At 39.8% G+C, this 14,196-nt stretch overlaps 1 protein-coding gene across 9 annotated transcripts in view; it reads right to left on the bottom strand.

Annotated features, from left to right (window-relative positions):
* The window catches only part of WNK2 (WNK lysine deficient protein kinase 2), a 119,405-nt gene that overhangs the window by 51,806 nt on the left and 53,403 nt on the right, over positions 1-14,196 (bottom strand). For all 9 annotated transcript variants that reach the window (XM_031049222.2, XM_031049226.1, XM_031049218.2 and 6 more), the window contains exons 5-8: positions 9,193-9,281; positions 8,130-8,349; positions 5,506-5,794; positions 2,112-2,308 (exon numbers count right to left, since the gene is read on the bottom strand). In XM_031049222.2, the coding sequence (XP_030905082.1) occupies positions 2,112-2,308; positions 5,506-5,794; positions 8,130-8,349; positions 9,193-9,281 (795 nt within the window). The remainder of the gene's footprint in view (positions 1-2,111; positions 2,309-5,505; positions 5,795-8,129; positions 8,350-9,192; positions 9,282-14,196) is intronic.

Below are 14,196 nucleotides of genomic sequence, written 5' to 3'. Positions count from 1 at the left end.
AATTAAAACAAAACAGTATGTCAGACTGAGGCTCGTAAGCCTAAACAACACTACTACAACTCCACTGATGTGCTTGTTATCTGGGTAAATAATCTCCCTTGGAAAATGGAAGGTTTTGAGTCACACTTTTCTTCCTCTGCTTGTTGAGATTTTCAAACCTGGAAACTTTTTACCTAAGTTATTACAGGAATAAAAAACACATAGAAGAATCATGAGAAAATAAAAAGCTGTGAGAGATATTCTGCTTGTGAATAAAGTTATCTTTCCAAACCCTCAATCACAACAAAGGTAATGCATTTAGGTTAAAATGACTGAAACCTACCAATGGAAAGAATGAGTCTGCTCTAAGAGTGCCACACAGCTCTATTTAATAAAATACTGCTCAAGATGGGCCTTTTGAGTGTTATACTTAGAGCTGTTAAGCTGGGCCTCCAGGTGAACAAGAACTGAGGAAGGATGTGTCCCAGGAGACGTATTTGGTTTCCACAGTGGAGGGAGCTGCTACAGATTCTGAGGATGGTATTTTTATCTTGAGGTAAACATGTCATGTTTCAATGCATTCATGAAATAGACTTTATAATTTCTTGCAGGCATTTTGGAAAGTAGAAGGTAAAATCAGGGGAAATCAGGCACTTCCCAAGAATTAGGGCAAAGCTGGATCAAGCAAGACAAAGCCGTTGGCCTCAGCTTTTATTTTTTCTTCTCCTTACTGAAGAAGGATGAAACAAAGACACAAACAGATGAACCTGCCATGTTATCATTGTCACTTTTACCATGCAGGTTGCTCCCACTGCTTGGCAAAGGTTCACCCACCAGCTCACTCTCTGCCAGCAGTGCTTTGCCAGCACACACTTTACAACAGGACTGGGACTGTCCAGATACGTTGGCTTCTCCACCATGGGAGCATGCTGAAGGCAGAATGTTCTCTGCAACTCTTGTAGATCTCATGGGAGAAGAACTGATCTTTTGGCTAATTATGCATTGTGAAGACTCATGGAACAGAGACAGGTCTAAACTTCTGCCACGTGGTGTCTCAACCTCTTCTCCCTTGAGACACTGAGTTTTGTGGGAGTTGGCTATGTGAGGAATGAGAGCTTTCAAGAGGCATCAAGGCTTCTGACACATTTTGATCTTGGCCACACTGAAATAAGCAGGCTGGGCATGTCTGATGAGATTGAGGAAATACTAGCTCCACAGGGTCTGCAGAGGTCCCCAGTGCCACCAAAGGCAATATGCCCACTGCCTCTTCTCTGGTCTGCAGATACGCAGTTTCCTCTCCTGGCTCTTGAGGAAGTTGTGTTTGGAGTCAAAGCCATGCTGGGGTCACTGTGTGGTGAAACGCAGCTGCCTGTCATGCATGATGAGCGCAGGCTGGAACTGGAACATGGTGGTGCACCAGCTTCTGAAGTGAAGCACAACATTCATGTTGTGCCTCTCACTGGAAGTACCTGAAGATTAGTGTTAGCTTATGTGTTTATTCTTGCACGAGTAGTTCCATTAACTGCTTTTGGTCAAGGTCATAGCAGCACAAAACCAGGAGCAAGTGTGAATGTCTGACTACTACAAAATCAGTGCCTAATTTTGGAGCCTCAGTAACAGACGTACATAATCAACTGTGCAAGATTAAATCCAAACCCAGAGCCCAGACAGTGACTGGATGTGCAACCTTTGTTATCAAGAAGAAACTTCAGATCCAAGAGGTTCTTGTGCAAATGAAGGAACAATAATGTGTGGCTATACTGACAGTGAACAAAAAACAAAATACCACCCACGGAATGGTTCTCAACTACATGAATGAGTTTAGAACTAATCACTGTAAAGTGACTAATGTAGTTCAGCGACAAAGGAGGGATAAGCAGCTTTTTTACTCCAATTATGACAGCTGCTGGTGAAGCACTTCTTCAGAATGGCAAATAGAGCCACACATCATCTACTAAGTGCACATTGCAGACCAACTAGAAATGTATTACTGAGCAAGTCCCCATCAGTAGAGCTGGTGAGGAATATATAAAGCAAGTTCTGGAATCCATATGTACTGAAATCAAGAGTTATGAACAAGCCACTGGGTCTGATCTAGAACACCAAATGATTTGTAAAAGCTTCAGACTTACTCCTGAGGGCTGCTGGTAGTGCCCCAGCTGCTGAAGGCCGTGAGGCACAGCCTGGCTCTCACTCAGAGGTGGGCTGTACACCCGCTGGATAGCAGGAGGTATGGGATCAGGCAGGGACGAGTAGATGACACTTTGCTGGCTGCTTTGGGAGTCTGAGTAAACAGTGGATCCCTGGCCACTGTCGAATGTGCTGTCAGCTGCAAGAACAATAGTTTTCATTAAAAGCTCAACTCCAAACATTCAAGTAATGATTTTAGAGCAAGGTCAACACTGGTTTATGTTATTAGCATTTTTACTACCTCAGCCCTTTCCATCAAGTAAACTAATTATACAACACAAATGTAATTTTCTACAAAAGGCACATACTGCTCCTCTTAAGCCAAGACCCACCCCCATGGGTTTCTGTGCACAATGATATTTTAGGCACATGATATTCCCTTTAACGGGCATAAGGTTGACATTAAGAATTGCAGACATTTATACTACATTTTATCCTACATTTTGTAGGAAGAAAGGAAAGCAAACCCCGATTGTAGAGTTCCTAGCAGATGATGGAGTCTTTCAGGGTTAGATCTCCCAGGGATACACTCACTTTAACACCCTTTTTTTTATTAGTAGCACTGAATATTAGAAAATTCTTTATACCGTACAACTTACGAGTTCAGCAAATCAAACCTTAATTGAGTATATAACAATGCCTCAAGATGAAGAACAGGGAACAAAATTATTTGCATGTTTGCAGTGATTTAGCAGCACCATTCAGAGTTCAGTTGGAGTTTCTCATGCAGTGTTTGCCCAGCTAACCTGCAGAATTGCACAGCTACAGGTACTTTTGTGCAATGAAAATAAAACTGTACCAGTGGGTATTACTGATTTTAAAATGCATTTGGAAGCCTGTGAAGTACAGGTGCCCAATTCTTTTTGAGCATAAGATACAGTTTTCTTTATTTGAGAAATGAGATGAGGCAATGAAGACTATAAGTATCCAGAAGCCACATAGCTTGTAACAGATTTAAAATTCAGAACTGAAAGGAAACTGTAACACAAGTACAAAAGAATGGCTTAAATTACAGCTAAATTTAAATGCTATTTCTTTTTCCAACACTTTCCATCTTCTCTTTTTTCCACATTCCAAATAAGGTTTCACTTACTTAGCTTTTAAATAACAAATTATTTTTTAATAGCACCAGAGATGACATTTCTCTTCAGTGCTCACAAACTATTCTCCCAACTGGCTTTTTACAAAATTAAACTACCCTCTATGATTTATTCAGCTCATTTCTAAGGCGAGGCAGCATGGCCCTGCTCCAAGGCAGGGGTTTCTGCAGCATACACACTTCCATTTTGTTACAAAAAATTATTTAAGATCTCAGAAAACCCCAGCACATGACAGTGGAGTGCTAAAGTAAAAGCTGTGAGTCAGTCTCATACGTTTACAGAACACACATTACACCCATTAAGTTATTGATTTTCAATTCTACATTTGACCTCAGATTTTTGTGTGAATTGGTAGACCAGTAATTTATAGAGGTCTTTGGCCTAAGATCACTTAGATACTATTCAAAGATACCTGATAGTGAATAATCAAATAATACTAAGTTCTGGTTAAAAGTTAAGGAGGAGTAAGACAAACTGAGGGGCTTATATTTAGTACAGAACTCTGCCAACTTGTGTCCACCAGAACCATGGGAAGCACACGTAGACTCAAATACCACTGGAAGCAAAGAGAGTCATAATTAGGGTGTTTCTCAAAGGAATTAGCTAACATGAAATAAGTACATGATCTAAAAAAAAAGGAAATAATTTTAATTTTGCTTCACAAAAGAAGCTTTGTAAATACTGCAATATTTTGAGTGTTATACAAATATGGCCATTTCTATATCTTGTTAATGCTTTGCTTCTTGTAGAGGTATGTTTGGTTATTCTCATATTCAAAGCAGACTTCTGTACAGCAATTTGTACAATACCTGAATTAAAGCAGCAGTTGTCTCTTTGCTAAAGATAATGAATCTTTAATTTAAATACAGTTCCACAGAACAGTAAAACAGAAAAACTGTGATTAATAGTTTAGCAGCAAAATAAATAAATCAGATTTTATCAGAAAAACTGGCCAGAAAAAAAAAAACAAACAACAAGAACTTGCATAAAATTTCAAATTTTCCAAGCTAAAAATTATCTGACCACATTTCCTTCAAGACATTAAAAAGCATGAACAGATTAAGATTTCAATACCAAAGCTTGACTCAGTAATAAAAGCTGATTTTAGAAGACAGAGCAAGAGACAAGTTACTTTAGGGAAATAACACCACTGCTTCTTCATACTCTGCAGTTTGTTAGAGAGAAGCCTGATGCGCAGAAATAAAATGATGAAACAAGCCAGGCAAGCAAAGCCAGGTAGTTACTTATTCAGAGACAGACCAAGATCAGTGCTTGGAATTAAAACAGGATTGAACTAGCCCAGTGATCACTCTTTAATCAGTCACCAGCTGAATGTGAAGAGCTGGCACATCATTGGCTTGCAGCTACAAAAAGAGCAATCACCTCCTCTGATCTGCCCTTGCTTCAGGGCCATGAGCTCAGGACAAAACAGACAGCCTGGGGGAACACAGAAAGTCCTGCATCCATCTCTGGGGCAACAGTACAAGAGGGACATGGAGCTGTTGGAGCGAGGCCAGAGGAGGCCATGGAAATGCTGCGAGGGCTGGAGCAGCTCTGCTCTGGAGCCAGGCTGAGAGAGCTGGGCTGGGGCAGCCTGGACAAGAGAAGGCTCCTGAAGGGGAGACCTGAGAGCAGCTCCAGTGCCTAAAGGGGCTGCAGGAAACCTGGAGAGGGGCTTTGGACAAGGGCCTGTAGGGACAGGCCAAGGGGAATGGCTTTAACCTGCCAGAACAGGGGAGACTGAGATGAGCTCTTAGGCAGAAGCTCTTCCCTGTGAGGGTGCTGAGGTGCTGGCACAGGGTGCCCAGAGAAGCTGTGGCTGCCCCATCCCTGGCAGTGTTGAAGGCCAGGTTGGACACAGGGGCTTGGAGCAACCTGCTCCAGTGGAAGGTGTCCCTGCCCGTGGCAGGGGTTGGAGCTGGAGGAGCTTTAAGGTCCCTTCCAACTCAAACCAGCCTTTGGTTCTGAGATTCTGTGATCTAAAGACCTCAACAAAAATTACAGTGTCAACCCATAAGGTCTGGTGCTCCCAATGCGTGACCAAACCTCTATAATATACTTTTTCTTGAAACTTTATTTCAAGATTCTTATGAATCCCCCCAAGACACTTGTGTTCTTTGAGCTACTGTGCAAAAGCTTCCAGAGTAGCTCATCACACTACTGAGATCAGACTGTCATTGATTTTCACCCTCCAACATTCCTCACCATATGCACACAAAGGCAAACCAAGACTTACATGCAACAGAGGTGACACTGGTGGGCAGGTTCTGCTGAAAGGGATGCTGGTCTGCCTCGGGCTCCTCAGGCTCTGACAGGACATGGTGACCAGTGTGAGAAAGGTAAGTGACCTGGACCTGCTGTGCATGTGGCGTCTTCAGCTTCTCCAGACACTCAGAGTCCCGACGTTCCTCTGACTGCATTCTTGGCCAAATTCGCTCTCTTCTCCATAGTATTAATGCTACTCTGTCACGTATGGACTTTGCAACTATCTTGAGATCACTTTCATGAAAAAATCCAGAGTCAATCTAAAGAGGAGGCACAAACACACCAAGATTGTGTGCATACACCTGTATTACTTGAATCTCTTCCCAACAGAGAAAACATCCATTTGAAAGAATGGAAATTACATGTTTACTCCTCACAAGAACAGTAAATCAACAGCTTGATGGCTGTTTTGAATAAAACTTCTATTCCTAACACATTTTAAAACACCAATGTGTAATTTCCAAGGCCTGAATATAATTGGGTAAATTTATTCACCAGTTGAAAACCACTGAGAAGAAGAGAGCAAATTCAACTGCAGGTGGGTTCCCCTTTGGTTGTGGCTTGGGGGTTTTTTATTTTTTTTTTTTTCTGGGAGGTGAGGAGATGAACAAGTAGACAAAAAAGGAAAAAATGATTTTTGAAAAATGCTCTTCGAGCAATGCAACTGGAGTGAACATCCTACCCCTAAATTACTGCCTTAACCCTGCCAGCACACACAGCTTCCCACATTGCTGTGCTTGATGGCACAGTAAGTCATGAAAAAAAACAAACCTCAGCACAATTTAATCTCAAATCAACTTCTCTTAAACAGTAAAGCCAGTTAGTATTGATGGACTTTTATAAAGAAAAAGCCTGTGACTGAGTCAAAAGCAGACCATCCACACTTGACTGAAAAGAGAACAAGATCATCTCAGAATTCAACTGTTCAACAGATACAAAGGAAATTCATCTTTGTGCTACTTGTTTGCATAATTTCCTACAGTGTAGTGTATGAATTTTAGTTTAATAATAACCTGCCAGATATTTGTCTGCTCTCCCTACGTCGTTAACATGCACATTCTACAGATTAGAAAGCACTTATATATATAGAGGAAATCTAGAGATTTCCCTTCTTTGCTCTTGCCCAAACATAAGACAGTTTTACAGCTTAGAAGTTTTTTTCTGCTTAAAATGAGTATATGCAAAGCAGCTTAAAATACAGCCTGAGACGGATATGGGTACTTTCCACTGTCTGTGCCCTCAGACCTTACTGACATTCCTGAACCGATGATCTAGCAAATGCTAAAGACAGAAGGGAGTTACTCAAGAGAACCACCACACAGGACTGGAGAACCTTGTTTATTAACTAATTTTATTAACTAATGTGCCAGTAGATTCTTCATGACAAAACTCAATGGGAAGGCACTAAAATCTTGTCATATTAGTATTTTTAAAAAAAAATTCTTATTCCTACATAACTACATAGAAAATGGTTTAATTTTAACAAAGACATGGTACTTTACAGTAGCCTCTGGTTACCAAAGTTAACCATGATGCAAACCCACTAGAAGGCTTCAGGTTCCTTTTGCCCACATCGCCTGGACAGGCTGTAAGGCCTGACTACTGAAACCCCATCAATAATGACAAAGAATTATACCCCATTGCAAACTGACAACAAGAAGACAGATGAGCCCGAATTTCTCCCACTAAATTTGGAGTACATAGTGGTGAATCCAAGCATTGTAAGGCAACACTACCAAAATGAGTGCCTCCTAAGCAGAACAGGAGTGATGATGACAACATGGGATCCCTTGGGATTTAGATTATAATAGGAACATTGCTGCAAGCACAGGAAGATTCAGTCTCTTGACTCAGTACTTACTGATTCTGCCTCAATGATGTTAGAAGACCCAGACAACTGCAGTAAAGGCATCATTAAAATATGAGTTCAAGGACTATACAGTGAAACTGGAACATAAAATAAGTTTTCTAACAAAACCCTACAAGTTACGAAGATACAGAAATTCATGGAGTTCAACTTATCTGTTAAAAAATCCAAAGCTAATTCCTATCTCTGTGCTGAGGGCTTGACTCTAGTTTCCTATGTATGTTTGGTGATACGAATGGCTGACCATAGTTTCTTCATTTACATTCCTCTTAAGCAAATCTGACAGAAAAGTTGGAAAGAAATGTTTTGAAGTATTTTGAAGTGGAGTATTTTGTGATTGAACTTTTGAATGCTTCTAATTCATTTCAAGCTGCTGTCTGAAACTAAACAGATCCCAAATTAATTTTAAGACATTCAACAGCTAACAGAAATCAGCAAAAAAGTTTTCAAAATGTAAAAGTGGAAGAGACCTCTATGGTCCCTATGCTATTTGGAATGCCTTTTCATGCATCTGCTTTCATACTTGGGAAATGATATTTTGCAGTTATTAGTTCTTCCCTGTGTACTCCTTTCTTGCACTGCTCATTCTAAAATCAATGCAAACTGCTTAAACTTGACCCCTGGAATGGTTTAAGTGGAAGTTACTTTACCAGATTTGTTCCTGCTGCCCTTTCAGATTCATGCACAATTAAATACACATATACATTTTTGTCAGAAGTTTATTTTACCATTTCTTGTGCAACATCATCAGGAGTTTCCTTCTCCAGATCAAAAGTAAACTCAATGGCTCCATTATCTTTGGGTTTTCCTTTCAGTTTCTTAGGATCTTCTACCCAGAGTCTTAAGGCAATAGAGGATTTCCTACCATGGTCTTCTTCTGCAAGTTCCACTCTTACCCCAGTATCTTCAGCAAAAAAGGCATGGCTTAACAAATCTTTAATTTCATATCTGAAATGGATATAAAGAATATTCAAATAGTGCAATTCTTAAGCAGTTTCAAAGAAGTTTGTGACAGGAAATGGTGTTAAAGGTAGGAAAGATTAGCTGTATGTTTGGTGTTCATGCCTAATAAATTTGTGTTCTTCGCAAAAAGACACAGTATTTGCAGTGTTACTGAGGACTGCTGAATGATATTTCCTATTTCACAAAGCTTCAGCAATATTCATACCCCATCAGCATGTACAGAAATGCAGATTATAGCTTTGCTCAGTTTTTCTTGAGTATCTCACATAAAGAGTACTAAAAAAGAAAACAGGTTCCCTCTAGGCAGGCAGTTGAGGTCCCTAAAAACTGCATTTGTGAAAGCTATGAAATACTGAATAGCAGACATAGTTACCTAGGAGAAACAAGGATAAGACTAGATTTTAAAACGAAAGCTGGAAACAAGGCACAATTTGTCTCCACCTCCAGAGGTTAATGAGCCAATGGAATCTGTGGTGAATCTATCATGTCACACTCATGGTTGACCTCCACCACGCTTGATGCTCCACACAGAACCTCCTACATGAGATTTTACAGACAGCTGTGCTAGAAGACATTAGCTAATATGTTCACAATAGTGCTTCTGACTGTATTCTTTGAAGCTGAGAGGCTGAGAGACACACCAACAGCATTTATTCAATTATCCTGACATTCCTGGCAGGAAAGCAGACAATCACCTATAGCTGAATTTCCATTCTGTGTTTTCTGCTGCACAGGGGAAACTCAGAGGCCAGAACAAAAACCTACAGACAGCTTTGAAATCTCTGCATACACATTATTTAATTCAAACCTTGATTACTTGAAACAAACCTTTCTTCCTTATTTTTGCAAATGCACTCCCCAATTATCTCCTTAATTTCAGGATCAGTAACTTTCTCAAAGCTTGCTGGCTTTATACCCTAAAAGGACAGAGAAAAACAATTTAGTTCAAAAAAGAATTGCAGTATATCTCTTAATTAAGAACATTTTCCCTACATTTTACAGTCAATTCAACTCTTGGAGAAACTAGTACTTCAAAGTTCTTAGTCTTAATGCAAAATTGAATTGAAGACATAGGATTACCATATTTCTAAGTACCACTGCACTTCAAAAACTGAGCACATTAGTTTGTACCTAAACATATGCAGGGCAAATTTCCTTTTTTCTTTACCAACCTTTGCAAACCTCACCTTTATATCTTGAAGTCAATATTCAAGAAACAGCAAATTTTACATATTCAAAATAACTCTTCTCTGAAATTATTCTTTTTTTTGTCTTAACTCTCAAAACATCAAATTAACAAAGATGAATAATCATGTTTTTCTTCAAACAGCCAGTTTAAAGAATGAGTCAAAAGTGCCTCTGCGTGTTCCAAATTCTTGTTTCCCACAAATCTTTCAATAGTTTGCTCTTCTATGTCCCCAACATTCTTCAACACCTCCACCCCACCAAACAATCAAAACCCAACCCCAAAAGCAAGTAGGGGAGCAGGAGAACATGCCCAACAGCTCTTTGTAACTCCTGCATTTCCCCAGCACATTGTTAGAATCTCATGGGTAATGAGTGGCAGAGCAGGTGTAACACATATATCAACCTATAAATCAAGATCAGTTTCTGTCAAATGTTAAAATTTTTGCTGGGAATAGCGTTCAGTTCCAGATTTGGAACAGATAACCTATAAGCACGGCCTTTCAAGGAGAAAACTCAACTGTTCCTTACAGGAGGAAAATTTAAAAGAAGCACACATACACTTCTAGGGCAGCCAGGTCATCTCTTCCTACTTCCTAGTATGCCAGGATAAAGATCTTAACTCAGCATGATACCCCTCGGGGTACGTAGCCACAATTAAAGCATGTATCAACATAAAGAGGGACTGTAGAAGTGGTAGCATGCAAGTTCTCAGTCTAAATGACAGTTTATGTATCATGTCATCTTTCTTAATCAAGATACACTAAACAACAAGCTACACATGCATTTTCAAATCCCAGTCTGACAGTTTCTTCTGATGCCAAGTGTCCCGGGTTCAGCTGTAACAGACTGTTACTGGACTGCTCTTATATCAATCCATGGGATTTACATGCTTTCGATTCTCCTCCCCATCCATCCGGGAGCAGGGGGTAAAAAAAGAGAAGGAGGGAGTGGCTGCATGGCTCTGAGTTACCAGCTGGGCTTAAACCATGACAGTCAGGTTGCAGGCAGGGAGGAAAGGATGAACCATTAGGAACCGCCATCATTTCCAGCATGGCCACCGGACTGCTCTCCTTGCCAAATAACGTAGGAGAAACTAACAGGTACCTCAACACCTGTAATGCTGGCAACTCATTCCATGCAGTTCAACAGAAGATTTCCTGTGAACACTTTTTATGTATATACATCGTCATAGATAAGAAAAATGGCAACACAAAAAGTAACCCTTTTTATGTGTGATATTCAGTTTAAATCACAACAACAACAAAAGTCAATTTTAAAACCACAGAATGTGCCTATCTACTAAAACAAGATGTGCATGGGTGAAAATTAGTTTGGAAACAGATTCTGCAGTTCCATGCTATTACTTAAGGACCCAAGCATTTTCAATAAGGTCAATAAGAAGAATAAAGGATAATAAATAAGAAAGATAAAGGAAACATGACTTCCCTTTATCTAAAAAACACAGAATCTGATTAATCACATAACTGAATGAAATTGGGACATTTAACTCCAATGAAATGCTTTTAAAATTTCACTCTGAAAGAAAAGTCAATGATGAATCATGCAGTGGCAGATACAGAAGCTTGAAGTCCTGAAGAGTGGTCTTTTTTCTCACTTGGATGATAAAAAGAAAACATGTATTTCAGAAGGTATCTGCCAGCACTTCACTGAATTTAGTCTTGAATAAATGTTATGGGTTAATTTCAATGAGGGCTGGCACTTCTCTGAGAATTTCTGAATATTCCAGCATCAGATGATACTTTTATCTTCTCATTAACATTCTGCTGCTACTCGAGTCTCAATTTTAAACTTGAATTTATTTATGTCATGTCAACTAGTCCCTTTTTGTTTTGAAATCTAAGAGTGAAATATGTAATTCATAAATTTGGGGGGAAAAAAGACAGAAGAATCACACAAAGACTCAGCTTTCCAGTTTTGCCTCAGTAGAGAGTGGCCAAGATCCGCAAAAGCCAGTCTTATAGGAGCGAACCAAAATAATCTGTATCCATGGCTGCCTGGCTGTGACCCACTAAAAAGAATTATTTTCTTAAGGCAAACCTAAATGTTACTTATGAGATGAGGGTTCAGATTTGTATATTAGAAAAATGTGTCAAAGTGCTAGGAGTGCCTGGGCTTCAATTTGCTCAAAACAAGCAAAAGTACCACAGTGTGTCAAGAGCTCAGTACTGGAAAGGAAAGAAAACGAAGTACCACCAAAAGACATTCTTAGAATGAGTCCTCTATACATAATACACCCTGAGGCTATAGGAACTTACTGTGTTCTCAGATGGGGAGGAGTCTGAGAAACTCTTTGGCAATTCAGAATGGAAAGCAACAGAACAAACATCTACATTTTCCAACACTGCAGTTTGCTATAGAAAACCACTGATTTCCATCTCCGTGATACTTAGCAGGAAGAATTTGTAATAAAGACATCTTACTTACAATCTGTTTACTGAAAAATAGTCCACAAAGGTCCATCAGTATCAATCTAACAGGGTGTCAGGTGTCAAACACAACACCCCAAACACCAAAAACAAATCCCCAAACAAAGCAGCAGAGGCAACTATTACCACACTACCTGAAGAGCTTCCAGCTACCTAGAGGAACATATTGCTCATGGATCTTCACACTCAAGGGAACCTGCCAGTTGCTTCTTATAATTGCAGAGTGCTTTCATGGGTATCTTAATACACGCTGAACAGATGAGATATAAATAGCATCAGGAATGTTACAGTATCTCAATTTAATTTTCTTTTCCAGAATTCATGAACAATCTTCAGTTACATGGTTCAGCTTGATGACTGGGATGGAGCAGGGTTGGATATATAAATCAGGTTTGCCTGGAAATGGTCCTTTTGAGAGATACCAGAGAACTGACCCCAAATTCTGACCTTACAGATTGCTTCCACAAAAGAAAGGTAAAACAAACAAACAAACAAAAAAACCCTCCTCCAAACACCATTGTACTTCTGACATCTTTGGAAGGAATACCGACTCATCTTGGAACATCTATTCTATTCATCTAGTGAACAGCTAAGGTATGAATACATGACTAAAACAAACAAGGACAAAATATGCACAGTGAACAGAAGTACGTTGCCAAGGTGTGTTCTTCCAATGCTCATATGCTGTTGCTTGGTTTTGCTCCTTACTCTTCAGTAAAACCTCCAAGGCCATCTCACTGTCATCCTGCAACCCTTCCTACCATGCTGTGCCCTGATACAGCCCTCCTGACAGTGAATTGGGTTTATGTGGAAAGCAGGTTTCTACTTGCAAGCATTCATTTATACAAAAGCCATCTGTCTTCCCTGAGCATTCCCAAGGAAACATGGCACCAAAATGCAAAGCATATTAGCTAAGGAATTCTCTATGACACTTGAAAACTGTACAGCTGTCTTGTACAGAACAGTAAATTCAATACCACTGCATCTTGAATGCAGAGCTAACTTGTTGACAGAAGGTGCATATAGACATTTTCATGCAAATTCTGTAAATGCCATGTAATCCAAGAGCAAAATGAGAGAAGATCAAACTATTTCCTTTTTGATATATTCTGTCTCAACCAGGATGATTTACTCTGAACTTCTCGCCAGCACTTTCTCTCCTCACATTCCTACTGAAGCCATTATATTCAAAATACATTGCACTCCAGTGTAAGATAGTTGAGTTGACAGTCAGGCACATATAGGACATTAAAGTTCAAACCTTCATGTCAGGGGCAACTCTGTGAAGTTTCTTTTTCAGAGGCCTAAAACCAATCTCTTGTGATCTTTCCATCAGCAGAGACACTGTATAAGATGCCCAGCATATGCCAGGCAAGCCAACTTCACCTCTGACCCATGTCAGTTAGGGACCTTTCTAAAGGCTTTCCTTTCACCTAGAAGGTGCCCTCCTTACCTAGATACAGTTGACTTTGGACTAAACCACCACCTTCTACCTGAAGGTAGTCTCTTGACTCATGTAGTTCCTAGAAAATGAAAAATCTTTCTTTCAAAAAAGCTGAAACCATGTTTCCAACTGCAATTTCACCCTCTCACAGATGCTCTGAAGTTAATAAAGTGAAGGTAAAGTTCTCAGTTTTGCCAGGCTTTTGTTCCACAACATTCGTCAGTGAGCTCGCTGTGTACAATTATAAACTCATCTCTATTTCACTCCAAAAAGTTACTAAATACTAATGCTATCCTAAGAAGATTATCTGCAGATCTCAGAATGTACCTGAAATGGACAGAAAGTCTGTGCAATGACACAACATTATTTGTCCTTTGTTGCTGTGCTACAGCTATAGCATTTGTTCTGTTTGAGTAATATAGAATATAGTCTGCAAATGCTGGGAAAACTTTCAATACATTTACATAACAGAAACGAGATGGAAATTTACAATGCAAAACCAATACAAACATGGTGGTTGTTTTAAAGCACAGGTTTGTGCTGCTGAACCCAGCGAGGTCACCACAAACCCCTGGCAGCTACAGCCAGCTTGCTGTGCATTCTACAGCACATCAGTAAGAAAACATTGGGCTGGAGCTGCGTGGGAAGCTCACAGGCTCCGATGCTTCATCGCTATTGTCTACATCAAAATCACTTAGCAGAATGACTGAACACAAAAAAAAAACCAAACCCAAGAAAAAACCATCAAGTTAT

This window comes from Melopsittacus undulatus, chromosome 9 (assembly GCF_012275295.1).
Source record: "Melopsittacus undulatus isolate bMelUnd1 chromosome 9, bMelUnd1.mat.Z, whole genome shotgun sequence".
Lineage (NCBI taxonomy): Eukaryota > Metazoa > Chordata > Aves > Psittaciformes > Psittaculidae > Melopsittacus > Melopsittacus undulatus.
Note: the sequence above shows the minus strand (reverse complement) of the source record. Positions and strands in the feature narration are given on the sequence as shown.